This window comes from Anser cygnoides, chromosome 6 (genome assembly GCF_040182565.1).
Source record: "Anser cygnoides isolate HZ-2024a breed goose chromosome 6, Taihu_goose_T2T_genome, whole genome shotgun sequence".
Taxonomy (NCBI): Eukaryota; Metazoa; Chordata; class Aves; order Anseriformes; family Anatidae; genus Anser; species Anser cygnoides.
Window position 1 is genome coordinate 9,052,644 of NC_089878.1, and position 16,985 is coordinate 9,069,628.

The 16,985-nt window shown below is 48.5% G+C and overlaps 1 protein-coding gene and 2 long non-coding RNA genes across 20 annotated transcripts in view; 1 reads left to right on the plus strand and 2 right to left on the minus strand.

The window, feature by feature from the left end:
- The window catches only part of LOC106034474 (uncharacterized), a 135,262-nt gene extending 126,466 nt beyond the window's left edge, over positions 1 to 8,796 (plus strand). For all 14 annotated transcript variants that reach the window (XR_010832520.1, XR_010832521.1, XR_010832527.1 and 11 more), the window contains 5 exons: positions 1,813 to 3,483; positions 3,941 to 4,072; positions 4,392 to 4,508; positions 7,270 to 7,342; positions 8,716 to 8,796. This is a non-coding gene — a long non-coding RNA (uncharacterized lncRNA). The remainder of the gene's footprint in view (positions 1 to 1,812; positions 3,484 to 3,940; positions 4,073 to 4,391; positions 4,509 to 7,269; positions 7,343 to 8,715) is intronic.
- Positions 5,798 to 7,412, minus strand: LOC136791146 (uncharacterized). Its single transcript, XR_010832532.1, has 2 exons — positions 7,287 to 7,412; positions 5,798 to 6,478 (listed from the first exon to the last, which is right to left on the minus strand). It is a non-coding gene; the product is annotated as an uncharacterized lncRNA (long non-coding RNA).
- Positions 7,922 to 16,985, minus strand: part of ERBB4 (erb-b2 receptor tyrosine kinase 4) — a 579,191-nt gene continuing 570,127 nt past the window's right edge. For all 5 annotated transcript variants that reach the window (XM_066999837.1, XM_066999836.1, XM_066999835.1 and 2 more), the window contains one exon: positions 7,922 to 16,750. In XM_066999837.1, coding sequence (XP_066855938.1) covers positions 16,314 to 16,750 — 437 coding nt within the window. In that variant the 3' untranslated portion in view covers positions 7,922 to 16,313. The remainder of the gene's footprint in view (positions 16,751 to 16,985) is intronic.

A 16,985-nucleotide genomic window follows, 5' to 3' on the forward strand; every position in this document is an offset into this window, starting at 1 on the left:
TGAGCGACATCCCCATCTCCTGCACGGGCAGCGAGCAAAGTCCCCGTGCTGCAGTGGCACCTCGTGCTGCGGTACAGGGCGGCACTCACTTGGCAGGACCCTGGCCTGGGAATTGGGAGGCCGAGATTTATCGAGCAGCTCTGGCACTGGCTTGCCTTTTGTCCATGCTCTGCTGGTGACGTCAAAAGCACGGTGACTGTTCTTCAAAGAAGCACTGAAGTTCAGGACGGTTGAGCTCATTGTACCATCCAAGGCCTTCAGCTTCTCCCTCTGCTATACCAAATGGCAAGCAGGAGCAGGAGACACAGCCCCACCATCATGTTACGGACCCTAATCCTCAAAATTAGTCCCAAGTTACTGTAGGTACCATTTAAAACTACAACATTCAAACAATAGCTTCTGAAATATTCACCTCCTCCTCCTCCTCTTTTTGTCCTTATTAAAAGCTATTGAATATTTCTAATGTGACAGGAAACATCCTCCATTGTTTAGCCACTATATGTGACTGAAATGAAGCTGCTTGCCTGCACAGAGGTACCACCTGTGAATGCTTTGCTATTCTGGGCCCTGTACAGGTTGGAGCCTAACTTATTTTAACTATTGCAGTCTTGGCTACCTTGTAAAGTTCTTCCAGGCCATTAAAGCTTGATGGGGTTTTACCCTCTCAGCTAACAGAGACCCAGAAAAATACATGGATTCTGTTAAAATACAAAATGCAATCGGTTTAGTCAATTAGGAGGTGAACTTCATCCTCTCTCCTGTGTTCGCTCGTCAGATGCTTTGAGATCCTTGCTGCCAACCAGGACATAGTCTCCTTCTCTGCCACCCTTTTAGCCAGAGGTCATGGAATAACAGACGTGGTAAGGACCTGGGGGGCAGCTCGGGCGTGGTAAGTCTGCATTCAATCAGCGCTGGAAAATCACCCAGTTGTTACTCCTGTCTTCCAAGCACGATCGTTTTCTCCCTTGCAGTTATAAATACATTCAATCAAAATGAGCGTGTTTTACTTCTCTTTGTAAACAATGCAAATGCAATGCAAACATTTCACTGTCTGCTGCTCAGTATTTCTGCATAATCTGGCAATCCTGCACAGAGCAGATAAAATGGTAGGGAAGGAAAGTTCTTAGCTCATTTCTCTTTTCTGGCAAAGGCATTATGTCTAATGGCAGGACACTCAATCTGTCTGCCCCTGATACTCAAACATTTCATGTTTAAGTCTTGCTGTAGTGTCACCTCTGTTGGGGTCCTGGGAGGTGTCGCAGTCCCTGGTTCCTGTCACAACTCCCTGTTCCTGGTTGGTAGCCATCACCACCCCATCAAACACCAGTTTTAGCAAATCAGCAAATTCAGACAGGAAAGTCTTGAACAATTACCTCTTTCCTGCTGCCCAGCTCTCAGCTCGCTGCCTACGTGCCTTGATGCACAGCATGGCAGTGTTTTGGCAGGGGGCTTTCCTTGTGGGCCAGTTGCCTGTATGTCCGTGTGTGCACTCATTGCTCAGGCCCCCCCATTCAGCTCCATAAATCACCCTGCTGCTGGCCGTAGTGTGGCACAACCTACAAGGTGCAAACACACCTTCCTGCAAACCTGCAGCTGCAGCGCATCCTGACAGGCAGGCTGGGGGTGCCTGCCAGCTCCGGGTTTCCCTGTCCCATCGGGGCAGCAGCTTTGTACGTGCCGTGTTACAGCCAGCAGGCAGGTGGGGTGGCTTTCATAGCGCCATGGAATAGAATCATAGCGGGCTTGTCTCTACTCAGCGTTAAACCACGTTAAGCACGTAGTCGTTACGTTCATTTTTCCTTGGTTTGACAGGACTCCAGAGTGCCACAACTCATTTGAAACTTAAAGCAATGATGTGGCATTCAGTGCAGCTAACGATGGGCAGCCTGACGCTGCCAACTGCTATGTTAAAAAGTAATGGAAGAAGAAACCCAAACACCTATGGAAGCTGTTCCATATGTAGCAGAGGAGGTACAAAGGGCATAGAAGTAATACGGTAAGCTGCCCTTCAGGTCACCTGTTAAGTGTCATAAAGATGGGCCAGTCTGGATGTTTCCCAGCTCCTGCAGCAGTAGCACGGACCACGAGTTTGCACCAGGAAGTATCCAGCTCCTTCCTTGTGCAGACGGCTCATGGCACAGCACCAAGCCCAGAGACAGGTGTGGCGTGCCCCAGGCAGGCTGTGCTTTCCTGGCCAGGTCTTCTCCATCCCTTGGTGCTGCTCCATGCTCCTCAGAGCCTGCTCAGGACCGCCCACCACTGACCGAAGCAGTGTTGGAGTAGCTGGGTTCAGCTGCCAGCAGGCAGGGTTTTGCTGAAGCTGTGTACGTGTTTGCTTTCCTTGCCGTGCTGCGGTGTGCGATGCCTTCAGCCGTGGTTCAGCTGCCAAGGAAGGCGGGGGGAGCCCCACAGTCCCCAGCCCCAACTGGACCAGCAAGGTCAGAGGGAGAGAAGCAGAGACACAGAAAGAGGCAGGTGCCAAAGCTGCAGGCCATGAAAGAGATCAGCTGGCTCTTCACGCTGTACAGCTGTTTCTTTACCCCTCCTGTCCTCCCATGTTCCTGTCACCTGCCCAGTCCCTGTTCCTGCATTGCCAGGAGCACACGTTGGTAGAAAGGTCTGAAAAAACCAGGACCATTTCTAGTCTGTGGGAACAAAGGGTTTTCTTTGTTGTCATTCCTCTGTTCAGCTCTGCGCAAGGCCCTCGCATGGGGCACTGCGACACACGCCCTGTATAATGGAGACAAAAGCAGATTGCTGTGGGGATGCCTGAAAAGAAACCGTGACTTGTTCCCTTGTTGCTACAATCTTGTTTACTTGCTGTGCTTTGCAGGAAGCAATTCATATAGGTTTCTTTTGCATAACAATAGTAAAGGCTTTTCGTGGTGAAAAAAAACACAAACAAAATAGGGGAGAAGAGGGTGAGGATTTATCACAGAGGCGAACACAGCCTTGCCTGAAGCAGTTTATGCTGTTCATGCCATTTATGCCAAATGAAATGATCTGTTTCTGCTTCCTTAATGTTGTCTCCCAGTGTCATGGCCCTGATGCAGCGTGACAGAGGGCTTGAGGTGAAGGAGTGGAGGCTCAAAGGCAGTGATAAACTCATTTCAGTGCTGGCCCATGACAGGAGAGAGCAGGGAGAGAGGGCAGCAGCTGGGCTTTGCTAAGGCTGGGCTGCTGCACATCTTGCTTGGTGTTGGTGGTTTGGGTTTATTTTTCAACAAATACTTGGAAGAAAGTAGGCCTGGGTTAAAGGTCAGGTTTAACATGTTCTTGGTGTCTCTTGTGTTTCTGCTGCCTCGTCTTGCTGCCTCCATCTCAGCCTGGCCATCTGCAGTCCTGGCACCTCTGCAGCAACTCTGGTGGCCCTCAGCAGTGTGTGCAACAAGAGAGGCACCCAGCTTAACAGGGCTCTTTTCTGCAAGGAAAAGAGGCTTTTGCAGTTGTGCTGGATGTTCATCAGCTGTTCTCCCTGGAGAGGTGAGCACACACAGCAGGTTGGTGGCACGGAGTGGGCGTCCCTTCTGGAGGTGCTCCCTGAAATGAGGACCTCAGCAGGTGCTCTGTCAGCTGAGGGTAAAACCAGCCGTGCCCTGCTCTGGCACATGCTGCCGCTTTGCAAAAGTAAGGGGAAGACAGGTTTGAATGGGCAGTTGAAGATAACATGGAAAAAGGTTTTTAAGTCTTGCCATGTAATCATTTTTAAATAGAGAAACACAAAGACTCAGGATGGCTCTCCGAGCTGGGCTGAGTGCATCAGAGGCTGCACCCAGCTGCCTGTTTTTGGCAGCATCCCCTCTGGGAAGATGCACAGTCCCCCTGTGGTCCCGGGGCTCTTCCAGGGGCACATTGCTCTCAGGGGCATTCAAGGCTTTGCCCGTGCAATTCAGTTTAATCTCATCATGCCATAACCCCCTTCTCCCGCTTTTTCCTCTAGCTGTTGTTTCTCTGGTTGCTGGGACAAGTTGAGGCTGTCCCCATGCCAGTCTGGGCATTACATAGCGACCCCTGGCCTGGTGGCTGTGCCGGGAGCTGGACGTGGGTCAGGTTTGGGAACAGCAGTCCCCAGGTGAGCACCAGAGGTCAGCAAGGAGCAAAGGCCAGAGCTGTTTGGTTTGATGTTTTTGGCTCGCTTCTGAAAAACCTTCAAAATCAGTTTTGCCCAGGGAAGGAGCAGGACAAGAACAACAGATCCTGCCTTGGGGCTGGAGGGAGGGGGCAGGGACACGGTCACAGTGCCCCTGCAGTGTCCCCAGGAGCCTGCCTGGGACATGGGGTCAGGGAGATAAAACAACCCCACACCCGCAGCCCCTCTATATCACCAAATCTTCAAGAGGCTCAATCAAATGTCTTGACTGAGTTATTCCAAAATGCTCCCGGCATTCCAGCTGGCAAACATTTGGTGATGCTGTTGCAAAAATGACTCAGGAGGACAAGTTTCCAGCTCAGCCTTCCTGGTCTGAGAGACGTGGGCAATATGGAGCGCTCCGGCCACAACCTTTCAGGTAAGACCTCAGCTACACCCTCTCACAGTACTGGTCCCAGCTACCTGTTACACTTGCACATTGAGTCTTTTTTTTTTTTTTTTTTTCCCCTGGGATCCTCACAGAAGCTGCTCATGGGCTCTTTTTCTACTCAGTTTATTTATTTTAATGTGTTGTCCCCAAATAGCCTTGCCTTTACAGGCAGGTTTGTCTTTTGCAGCTTTCCCCAGGGCCTCATTGCACTTTAACTAAATCAAACTTAAAAAAAAACACCACCAACAAAAACAACCAAGCAAAAACAAAAAAACACCGCCAACAACCACCAAGGCATTGCAGCCTCACAGGTAAATACAAACATACACGGGAGGCTCAGTCCTTGACTCTCCTGGGGTCCATTGTGCCACTGGGCCCCACAAGGCCCCCATGGTCCCCGTGCACCCCATCCCAGGTCCAGCCCTGGGCAGCACCCCCAGCCTTCACTGAATGCCGAAGGAGCTGGCATTTGAGGCTGGTTTAAAGCTGAAGAGCCGAGGCATTTCCTGGGCGTGAGCTCTTTGCACAGCCTGACTCTGCCTGTGTGATGGGCACTGTGTAATCCCGGCAGAGGAATTTAGTTGAGAGAGCACTATGGGCAGACTAAAGTAGCCAAGGGGCAGTTCATTTGCTGCCCTCTGCTCTTCTGGTTTGACTTTTTCTAGCATCAAGCAGCAATGTACAAAATACTTCCCGGGCCACTCAGAGATCTACACAAGATGTATTCAGCCCCTGTGACTTAGCAATAGCTGCCGTGACTTCAGTGGTGCTGTTTGTTTTGTGTTTTTTTTTAAGAAAAAGTCTTTTTTACTTGGTACAATCTTCTGTACATGAGGGGTGTTTTGTTTGTTTTAAATGGGCTATTCATCGACTTCTTTGCAGCTTTACAGTTGTATATTTTGTAAATTGAGTGCACGTTTTAACAAGCTTTGTCTGACTTGTGGGGCTGCTCCACTGCTACTGAAATGTTGATTTCCGACCCCCCCCCCCCCCCCCCCCAACCTCTCCTGCCTACGTGGTCCCAGACTTTACCACCAGTGGTACGGGGCCAGCAGCTGCTGCTCGCTTTGCTCTTGGTGAGCGCAGAGCTCGGCAGCGCGCCGCCTGTCTGCGCTCAGCACCCAGGGGTGCAGCTGAGCTCTGCTGGGACAAAATGCTGCTGCTGCACAAGGCAGCCAGGGCTGCTGCTGGAAGCCCCAGCCACATGCTGGGCAGAGCTCCAAAGCCTGCTGCTGGTGTGGTTGTGGTGGGTCATCCAGCCCTGCAGATAGATAGTGTTTTTTTTCTTTTACTGCACGATCAACCTTTATTCTGAAATGAGCCTTCATGTCTGAATAATTTCATATGCACTTGCCCATCTGTTTCATGAAAGACACAGATAACCTCATGCAGCATGAAACTGCCTGCAAAAGCTAAATTGTGCTTTTCAGCAGCAGCTTAAACACCTGAATTTAATAGCCTTCGCAGGGCTTGTCTGAATGAGTGACAGAGGCTTTAAATTAATATTGTTTCAGAGGAAAATAGCTGGTTGATTAATCCTTTTTTTTTTTTTTCTTTTTTTCTGGGGGGGAGGGGCAGGTAAATCAAACCCACCTGGGGACAGTGAATTGGAGGTGGGGAGGGTGTATTTAATAACACACTTGTCTGTCTCGTGTCTGGAATTTATTTGTTCTGAAGCATTGCTAAAGTTTTACAGCAATGATAGCAGGAGTTTTTCGTATCATATCTCAGCCTTCGCATCAGACACCATTTCCTCTGCGCCGTATTAGCTCAGCCGCAGCCTGTGACAGTGCATGTCTCCTGGGGCGCAGAAAGGACACAGTGCTGCAGCACAGCCAGGGCTCGGTGCTGGGGCCCTGCTGGGTGCCAGGTGGCCACCCTGTCGCCAGAGTCCTCCCGGGAAGGCAGGGGCTTGTGACAGCACACCTTCCTGCTGGCGAGCAGGACTTAAGCTGTCCCTGGGGAAAAATGCGGGTCATAATCCCTCATAATTCATGGAGCATGCACGCTTAATAACATAAAACTGGCAGCTTTGCAGCAAGCAGCACTGGTACTAAGAGCTGTGTTCCTGATGCTCTCCAGCTGACGCCTTCGTCTGCCTTTGTGACGTTGACTGAAACCAGGCGGGCCTGTTCAGAGGGGCGCCACGTAAGCACCCGGCACAGCAAAGAGAATTGTACTTGTGTGAAATGACCTTTCCAGACTACTGGGTATAAAATGTTGAGGTCATTCCTGAAACAAATAGTTGCAATCCAGAGAGACTGGAGTATTTTAAAACGCGCCTCAAAGAGCCAAATGACCTTTACTGTTTCACACTAAATTTAAAATGCTCTCCGGAGTCCTGGTAATGCAGTTAGCCAGAGAGGCAGATTCAGGGCAGTGAGAGCGTTTTGATGTCGGGTGTGTGCCAGAACCCGAGGGATTAACCCCAGCACTCACAGCAGACGCGGTGCTGGGAAGGGGCCGCGGGACCCTGCAGGGTGGGTGCTAGGCTGGGGATGTGCCTTGGGTCAGCCCCTCGGGTGAGGGCTGCATGCAGCCACCCCAGTTTTTAGCTGGCTGTGACGGTGCAGCTGCCAAAGCCAGCGTAATGGCTTGGCCAAGGCTGCGGTGGTGGGAGGGTGGGTAACACAGCGGTGTGCGAGCACTTGTGCAGCCTGCATGCTTGAATGTTTTTTTTTTTTTTTTTTTAATTGTATTTAAGCCATTGGGGTTTTGTGTTTTAATACACTGCACCCTCCCCCCCCAGCGAAGCTGTACACCAACCTGACTGCAGCTGGGGCTGCCATGGGGTTAAGGAGCTGCAGCAGGTCCCTATGCAGGTGAGCTGGCACACAGGGCAGCAGGACTGAAACCATTCACAGGCTTTGTGCGCATCCCATGATGGTCACAGCGCAGAGCCCTGTGACATAACAAGGTGGTGTTGGTGTTCCAGACACCCAGCGGCAGGGAAGAAGGGGGTTGCTGCTGGAGCTGGCCTCGGTGCCGTGGGGGCAGTCCCGGGCTACCCGCATTGGAGTTTCAGTCATGCTGTGCTCCCAGGCTGCCGTGGCTTTGGGGTCTGCTCGGCCTTGCTGACTCTTGGGTGGCACCCAGCTGCGGCACCCTGGGGCGCTGTCCTCCAGATGCTCCCTGCCTGCAGCTGGGGAGGCCACCCCACGGCTTGCTGGCCTTCACCTGGCTCTGGGCCATCCCATGTGTGGGTGCCTTTCCATTTTGCCAGGGGGAGGGCCGAGCTCCCAGCAGCCCCCCAGGCAGTGCCGCCTGCAGGTAAGGACAGGGCCACCCCAGCCCAGGTGCCCTGCACGAGGCTTCGGCACCCAAGGCCAGGACAGGAGCGGGGGCCGTGTTGCTGGAAATGCTCGATCCCTGGGAAGAAATTCCAAATGGACACAGAGGCGTTTTATTTCATATTTTATTGAATTTCATTTATATTAAATTAAAAATATATTTCTGACAGATTCATGTAACAAAAAGGCAGAACAGTTTTCAAATTGTTCAGCTGGGATGAGCGTGGGTTGATGCAAGGTGGGTCGCAGTCTACATTTGCCTTAACAAACAGATAAAGCTCTACCCCAAGGACCATGAGGAGAAACTTGGGACTGCACACAGGGGAAAAAGTATAACCACACAAAAGAGAAGATCCACAGGCTTCTCCCCAGCCTCCAAACAAGACAAAAGGGGAGGGAAGGGGAAAAAAAAGAAAAAACAAGAAACCATGAAAAGAAGGGAAATTATGCTAAAATATGTACCTAATATTAACCCAGGTCAGTAAGTATTTTAACAGTGCGTAATCCTCAATAGCTAAAATATGAGAAACAAAAGGTTAAAGTAACATTACGCCACACACAATTGGCATACCCTACTGTGTAAGCAAGTGCAGAAAGTCTGAACACACCACAATAGTGCTAAAACACAGAATCACACAGAATGCCAAAAATGGTATTTCTAATCAAAACCAGAGGGTGGGAAGGGAAAGAAAGAAAAGGGGAGGAGCGGCATAAATCACAAGCAAATTACCTATATACAAATCAACCCTAAGGACAATTATGTTCCAAATAATGGTGTCCACAAGGAAAATAAAAGCAACATTATCCTTATTTACAAATGCAACTAGCTGTGTCTTTAACAAGCTATAAAAATACTATTCACATTTTCAAAGTAACATACAGTAGTTTTTGTATTTTTGTTTCAGAAAGGCAGCTAACTCTGAATGCATCACTCTGCACGAAATGAGCGTCTTCCCCAACATGCTGATGCTTCTCTTCTTCTGAAGGTACTTCATAAGGCAGAAGTAGTTAGTGTGTAACACCTCTGTGCACTATAAACACATGGAGAATTGCCTAAAAACCCTCCCCATCCCTGCCTCGCCTATCTCCCGGCAGGCAGCTGTGCAGGTTTGGGAGGTGCTGTGAGGGGCGCCCACCTCGCAGGAGCTCTGTGCTCTTCCTGCTTCGCCTCCCAGACCGGGCCCAGCCTTGGATTTTGAGGGGGCAGCAGTGTTGTCCTCCAGGCTTGGGAATTTGAGCCTCACCAGGACGAATACGTAGTTTGAGACCACAAGGTTAAGAAATGTATTTTGGAGAGGTTGTTTTGGATAGTCTGTTTTTAGAAACAGACTTCTATTTCCCCTCAGTTTCCCCTCCGTACACTAGGGCTGCTACCTCTTTAGAAATTCCAAGTTAGGATGTCGGGGAAATTTCAAAAACTGGTCCAAAAAAAAAAAGGTTAAAACCACTGTGAATAATGTACTGAATGTGCACCAATTTACAACACAAAATGCTATTAAATAACGGTGATTTTTCTTTGATCTGCATTTTCTCCTCAACATACCCCACCATGAAGACACATACCCAGCAAATACCTTCAGTCCCCGTCTCCAAAGGAACACTGGTTGTAGTGCATTCAAAGTTAGCTACCCCTTACACAGCTGCTCAGTTAATAATCGACCCATTTAACAACAGTACCAGTTTATGCTACATATGTCATAGTACCTTACCTCAAAAGAACGGCATACATATCTACACTTACTTAAAAAATACCATTCACAGTTTCTTACTGTGGTTATCCAAAAAGGGTTAGTCTTCAGAGTGCTATGGACAATACAGTGCTTTTATCCCTAAGAGGGCTCAAAGCCTGGGCAGGGTGTGGGGACAGTGGCTCTGCAGTGACAGCCGAAGCTGGGATGTATGCACGTGCCCTGGTCACAGCAACCACCCCGAGCCGTCAGCAAGAGGGTGCTGTGTAAGGTGCACCTCTGCCCTGGTGGCTTTGTGCACGATGTGCTTGGAGCACAACTTCATGGCTTTTTTTTTTTTTTTTACTGGGGAGGGGAAAGAACTGGGTTGTAACTACTCGCATGGTGTAATACCTTACAAGCCTCTCTTTAACCCCCCCCCCCCCCCCCCCCCCAAGGTCCAAAGGGCTCTCTCAAAATAAAGGAGAAAAAAACCATAGCACTGACTGCTCTCACTTCCTCATTGGGGAAGCAACCTTAGCTGTCCCTCTCACACATCCGCCTTTCTCAGCACAGCCCCTAACTGGAGGATGCCTTGGGTGGGACCGTTTCTTCAGCCTGGCACTGGTCACGAGAGGCACACGGCTGCAGTTCAGGTAAGTCCCACCGTGTCCCACCACCGCCAGGTGGGCTTTAACACCCGCCAGCTTCCCCAGAAGGTGCTCCGCATTGCCCAGACCTACACAGTGATCCCAGCTGATGCCACAGGGCAATGAAGACAGCTGTAGCTTCAGTCCTTTCCCCAAGAGCAGTGAGCCTACTAGCATCATCAAGTACTAATGCACAGAACGGTAGGAGTATGACCTTGTGCTAAAATAAAATAAGGGTGGACACAAATCATTTTTGCACATTTCAAAGTGGTGCTTCTAACTGTGGAACTTTGTTATTTATTCCTGGTTTGTAACGGTGGCTATTTCTACTTGCATACCACTTAGCAAAAGAGAAAAAATGAAGCGGGGGCATGCTCCAAGCAGCCGAGCTGCAGAGGCTGCCCTGGTGGATGACCGTGCTTCCTGTCCTGTGAGGAAGCGTGAACCCTGCAGACCTCCAGGCCCTGCCCATTCACAGCCCTGGCTTTCTGAAGTAGCATTTGAACCCAAATCCAGGACGTGTAACAGACAAGCTGTTTTGTCAGCAGCAGAGGTTTACAATCCAGGGTAATGGGAACATTACAACTGACAGATCTAGAAATGAACAGTCTTTTTATGTTATTGCATGTAAAAACATCTTTTAGAAAATACAGAAGAACTCCGGACGATTCTGTCTCCTTTGAGGTGATCTTTAAGAGCCAAAGAGGTTACTGATAACCTGAGGCCTGACTCCGGTTCTTGCTAAAACCTATTTTCTACCAGTCCTCCTCATGCTAAAGAGCCTTCAAAGCAGAACACCTACTTGAGCTTCCGAATTTTGAAATCTGATTGGGAAATCAAGGTGGAAAACCTGATTCTCCACTTGTGCAGAACAAGGGAAAACAGAGCCCAGCAGGAGAGCGGTGCCCCTGTACACTGAAGCAGATGCCCCAGCTGCCGGTCCCTGGGGCAGTGACATTAATTCCCATTCCCTGCCACTGAACGGGTGGACGGACAGACACGTGTACCACAGTGGCTGTTGGTTTCTGGAAAGATTCCTGCCCAGGGTGCACAGGGCTCCTGAAGGCAGCCAGGCTTTGTTACCCTGGGAATTGCAGGACCAGGAAAACCTAGCTCTGACTTGTACCAAAGCCTCCTCATCTCCTGCACAGCCCAACAGAGCCCACGTAGGCCCTTTGTTTGCACCACCACCATGACACAGGACACCTCCACAGACACCCCATCAGAAAAACAATACCAGATTTTTTGTTAACACCTGAGTTTCCCAAGGTCTAGCCTTAAAAAAATAAAATAAAACCAAAGGACAAGAAACAATCAAGAACACACATACCAAAAAACCCACCCCAAGCTTTATTTCCAGACCCATGTCACAGCTGGCACTCCCCACCTGGACTGCCCGGCTCCAGCTGGCTGCAGCAGGTTTTGGAGCAGTTGGGGCCACGCTGGTCTTTAAGAGCTGCTGTTTTCCTTGTGTCGAGGCTGGGCCCGGTGGTGGCTGAGGGCAGGGGTATGCTCCTGTGTAATTCCCACTCAAATCTTGATTGGAAATAAGCGCTGGATCCACTGCATGTGTGCAGGCTGCCTGGCCCCTGCAGCACATAAACACAACTGCCCCTAACACTCAATTTCTGGGCTTACCAGAAGTTGCCCTGTGGACAGGAAGGGAAGATCTCTCCTCATTAACCCAGAGAAACACAAGAAATGAGATCACTGCATACAACTCCCACAGTCAAGAATGCATTTTCTACTAAGTGGTAAAAACCAGGGTCAATACAACTTTCTTTCTGTAGAAAGATCTCTGGGCTGAGCTTAAGGTACCTGACACAGATCCACGTGGTGGCTCCTGCTGCTGATACACACTCAGATTTATTTCCATTGCTTGCTACCTGGGAGGGATGACCTGTTTGAAAACAAGTTATAAATACTCTGCTACATCTGAGCAAATGGCCGTGTAAGCACATCTCCTTAGCTACTGTACAGAAAAATTTGAAAAAGAACTGAAAAAGGAAGTTAGGAGAAATGGATTTCAGTCAATTACGTTACAGCAAATCAATCCAGCTTCCACATCTGTTTGAAATAGCCCTCAGCTAGGCAGGTAACATCTAAGACAAGTATCACTGCGAGAGATTAGGTAAAATAAGCTGTTGTTCTCCTTCATTTAGCACGTGTGCTTTGTGCCTTGGACAAAGGCTGATACACATGCAGGTATCTGCTCTTGAAAAGTTATTCACTGCTCTTGCATCGTGCATGCTATGATAAGCAAAGGGAAAACATTGATAAATAGGTGTCTGCATTATAAAATCCATAAAAACTGACAGTGGTGTGTATAGATACCATTGTAGAGCCAGAGAATTTATCAGAGCTGGAGAAAATAATTCTGCCCATGCTCTCACCTACTGCTTTGTGCTGACAAAATGCAGTTTGTGGGTGGAAATACCCCTTTTTTCCCACAAACCTGTGAATATTCCTTACAAAGCCTGAACTTCATCTTTCACAGTGTAATAGGTGAATATTTGCCCTGATTTTTCATGTACATTTGTCTGAGTTCCTTGCTCCAAAATAGCAGCTATAACCACTAATACAAACACACGAGTTATGGCCAGGCAGGTGTTTTTGCTGATTAGATTAAAAAAGCCAGCTTTGCTCTTAGTTTTGCTGTTTTTCCTTTAACCATAGTTAAACTTAATTTTTGGCAAAGGGACAAAAACCTACTATTTCCAAGGAACTTCCGTTTCAAAGGACAGGTGTACGCTTATGGGCTGTGTTATTCTCATTGGGAGGAAGAAAATGGTTAACCAGGTGCTCAGCACCATGCACATCCATACACTGCAACAAAGGACAACTATAGGCGCAGCAGGAAATGCAAGGAACATTTTTGGCAATTGCAACTCAAACCAAAAGCTCGGAAAAAGAATGCCCATCTGTTAAGCTGCAGTTTGTTGAGTTTCCATCATCACAGACTGCTGTGTTCATTGATCCCTTGTGCCCTCTGCTATTCAAGGTGCATTGAGCACTGCTCAGCCTCACTTCAAGGAACCTCTGTGTTTCCACACTACCTAATATACTACGTCATACCCACAGTCAACAATTAAATTGAATAAATAATTCAAGCTTTCTAAGACTTGTTAAATTGTTAAAGAACACAATTATTTACATATTGACTATTCTAACACTGGTACTACTTAATTATCCGAGAAACAAACAGGCCTTCACCTTCCATTAGCAGCTACACTCTAGCACCATCCTTTCAGGTTTTGGAGATGTGAGCATCTCTCCCCAGTAGCTTTTGCATGCCCCTCTTTGAATTCAAACACAAGCTTACCGCCAGGTTTTTTCTCCATTAGGAGGTACTCTGTTATAAGGCCTTGTTCAGGGACAAACCATCCCATGCCTTCTCCCCTCTACTCCACCTACCTGTATCACCTAAGCTGCTGCCGCACTGTCAGGCATCTGTGCTCTTGCGCCGGTCCTTGTCCCCAAGCAGCTTGGCAATTGCTGCCCAACCTCCCGTACCTTTGGCCATACTTCAGACGATACCATGAGCACTACCAGCAAACCTTCCAGAAGCAACGTCTGCAGGACTTCATGCCACAATTCTGCCACCCAGCCCCTGCCCAGTGCCTGCCTCTGTCTCCTATCACAAATCATGAGTGGTTATGGGAGGGCGCTGGGAGGAGACAAGGCCTCTGGGATGCATGATGCTCACGGACCATCGATCCCACCTCAGTGCTCCGTGGGCCACTTTATTCTGCCACCACACACCGCCTTGGTACCACCTGGCCCAACATCTCCTTCCAATAGCTTCAAAGCTCCATACTTGCCCTTGCTGTTTTCGGGCTCCCCAGCTCCGTACTGCATTTACAGGTCTAGCACCTGCCCCGCAGCTGGAGTGCAGCTCAGCTGGCTCAAGCTGGCCTCAACACATGCGGCGCAGAAGCAGGCTGTTGGCAGAACCAACCCTGACTGATGACATGCATCTGCTTTCCACATCCAAGCCTACCAACCAACCCAGGTTTGAAATCGCTTCATACCTTTATCAAGCTGACCCTGAGCCACCAAGATTTGGGTAAATAGTGCATGTCTCTTACTCCTTCCTCTGCTCCCTTATGATTAAAGGTGGCAAGCTGTGCATATGGCAGGATTCTGGAGGAACTTGGTACAATTTCCAGACCATCAGATGTTGCTGGTTTTGTTTCCAGATTACCCCAAGATCTTGACTTTAATAGTACTGAAGTGCATAAACTGAAATACTGTTGCATCATTTAACACTGCCCTCCAACTGGTATTTTTCGCTTAAGATTGCCCTCCAACAGATATTATTTCTTCCCCTTTAAAAGCCTTAACGGATAGAGACACAGACAGATCTACAAGGGTACTTAATGTCCTTAAGGTTTTCAGTGGGAACTAGGTATGCAAATGCTCTTACGCACAGGTCTCGGCACATCAGGAGCCAGCCATCAGTGTCACTGGCCCCTTCTGCACCCTTCCCAGCTCCATCTGCATCAGGTCGCTAAAAACATCCAGGACTGTGGCTGAAAGTTATTTCCAAACAGAGGAGGGTGTGTGTGCGGGGTGTCTGCCTAAAAACTGAGGCTGATGAAAGCAGATCTAAGTGCAAGGAGACTGAATTATACTTATTTACACTTTTTGACTGAAAGCTCTGCAAGTCATGCACATTTTGACTTCTCAAACCTCGTATGCGCTTTCTTCTGTGCAAGAGTAATCCTCCTGTTAGAAAAAAACATTCTGTGCTGTAGTGCAAGCCGGAGCAAGGCATTCGTCTCTGCTGATCCCTTTCAGGGCTTGCTCTGCTGTCTGTCACGTGGCAGCAGTAGAGGTGGTTGCTCTGTCACTGTATTCTCTGAAGCAGTCAATGCAATGGCCTCTCTGAACTGGTGGACATTGTTCCAAAGACTTGGTTTGCTTCATTTTGGCATTTCCACAGTCATCCTTTACATATAATTCACTTTTTTTTAACTTAAAATTACTATTTTGTATTTTGCTGGTCACTTCCATATTGCTTCATTCAAAATCCAGAAAACAGTTCAAATAAAATCGGAGCTTAAGTGCAAACAAACTTTCCAGTGAACTGCTATGTGCGTTTTCTCCAGTCCAGTGTCTTTCTTCCAGTTTGAAGGACCCTTCCCACCGCCACCCCACAGAACACCAGCAGGCTTCATGACCATACCGAACTCTCCAGTTCTCCATCTCGTCCTCAGTGTTGCCCGACAGCATCCCCTACTCCCATCATGATTGCGAAGAAGAAAAAGAGGGAAGAATTTGTTTGGGTCTGTTTACGTACTTATGTTCAGCTGGTATAAACAGGAAAACAAAACTTTTTACATACAAATCTTGATTTCTTGGCCTGTCTTTTAGCTTCAAGAAGAACAGGTTGGAGATGGGGTCTTGTTACTCCTTTCTGAAAGGATTTTTCTCTTTAAAACGTTTGTCCTGTTGGCAGATATACAAAAATGGTCATGTCATGCACCAGTTCTGAGCTGGAGTCCCTGTGGTTACCGAAGTGGCACAAAATCATGGTGTGGCTCAGAATAAGGGTTTAGCCGGCTATTAGAGTCACATCATCATTTCTTAGAAAGCCACGATGAAGATCTGAATGATTATGAAAAGCCAGGTTAGCCATTTCCGGTTGCTGGGATAGAAAGTGTTAGAGAAAGAAACTGGATTCTCAATCTCAATTACAATGCTATCACACATGATATAAAAAATGTCCATTTTTCCCCCTAATGGAAACTGCATTGAGATTTCCAGGAATGCTGTACAGACTCTCATCAGTTCCTCCTGACAGAGACAGCCTCTCTGCGGATTTCCCTGCAGTGGCTGGGCTGAATCACTGAGAACCAGTTCGACAGCAGGAACGCTGCCACTGCCCTTACTGGTACTGCCTGGCTTCTCCGACCGTCTGACCCTCAGATCTGCGGGAAGCGCCAGGTTGTACACTCCTCCTTTCAGTCTCTTTCCTTCCTTCCTTTCAGGTTCCCAACCCAATCTGCAAATGACTCCAAGACATCCTTTGACTTGGAAATATCAAAAATGAGTGAACTGGCAAGAGGAGGAAGCTCATGGGAGAAAGAAAGGGAGGTAGGGAGGGGAGAAGAGAAAAGGAGAGAGAGAAAGAGTGAGGCAGCTAGAAGGGGTTGCCTTTCCACTTGTGTAAGACCGTGGTTACTACACCACCGTATTTCTGTGTCTGTAGGGTGGCGGGGGCAGCACAGTGCCAGGCTTCAGGGAGAACTCGGAGAGGTATTCAGGATTCTCTGCCACAATGGGCCGGATCCGTCCATTCTGTTTGTAAAAGTATTTTGTGCTGTACTCTTGCAGGTAGTCCGGGTGCTGGAGGGTGCTTCGTGGGGGCAGGCTGTGATTCCAGTAGTCTGGGTTGTCAAAGGCCTTCTTGGCTTTCTCTGGCAAATTGTTCTTCAGGTACTCAGCATTTTCCAAGGTGTTTGCAAAAGTGTTGAGGTACAATGGCTCATTCACATACTCATCCTCGGCTTTGGGCTGCCCGTTTGGAGCGTTGTGGTACTCTGGGTTGTCCACAGCTTGGAGATCTCCATTCTTTCGTCGGGAGACAAATGGGTTCTCTTCCACTGGGTTTAGGTAATCTAAGGAAAGATAAAAAAAAAAAACAATAAGCAAAGAGGGAGAGTTGTCCATCCATGTAGCAAGCCGCATTTTTATATAACTATGAGACTGCACAGGAAGCAGCCTGAGGACTAGTGCATCCTTCCACCCAGCCATTCCTCCAACTCCAGATGACATCAGGTGCCAACTATGTTGAACACATACTTGCTAGAAGTGAAAAATTTACAACCTAAACAGACAATATGGGTTAAAATG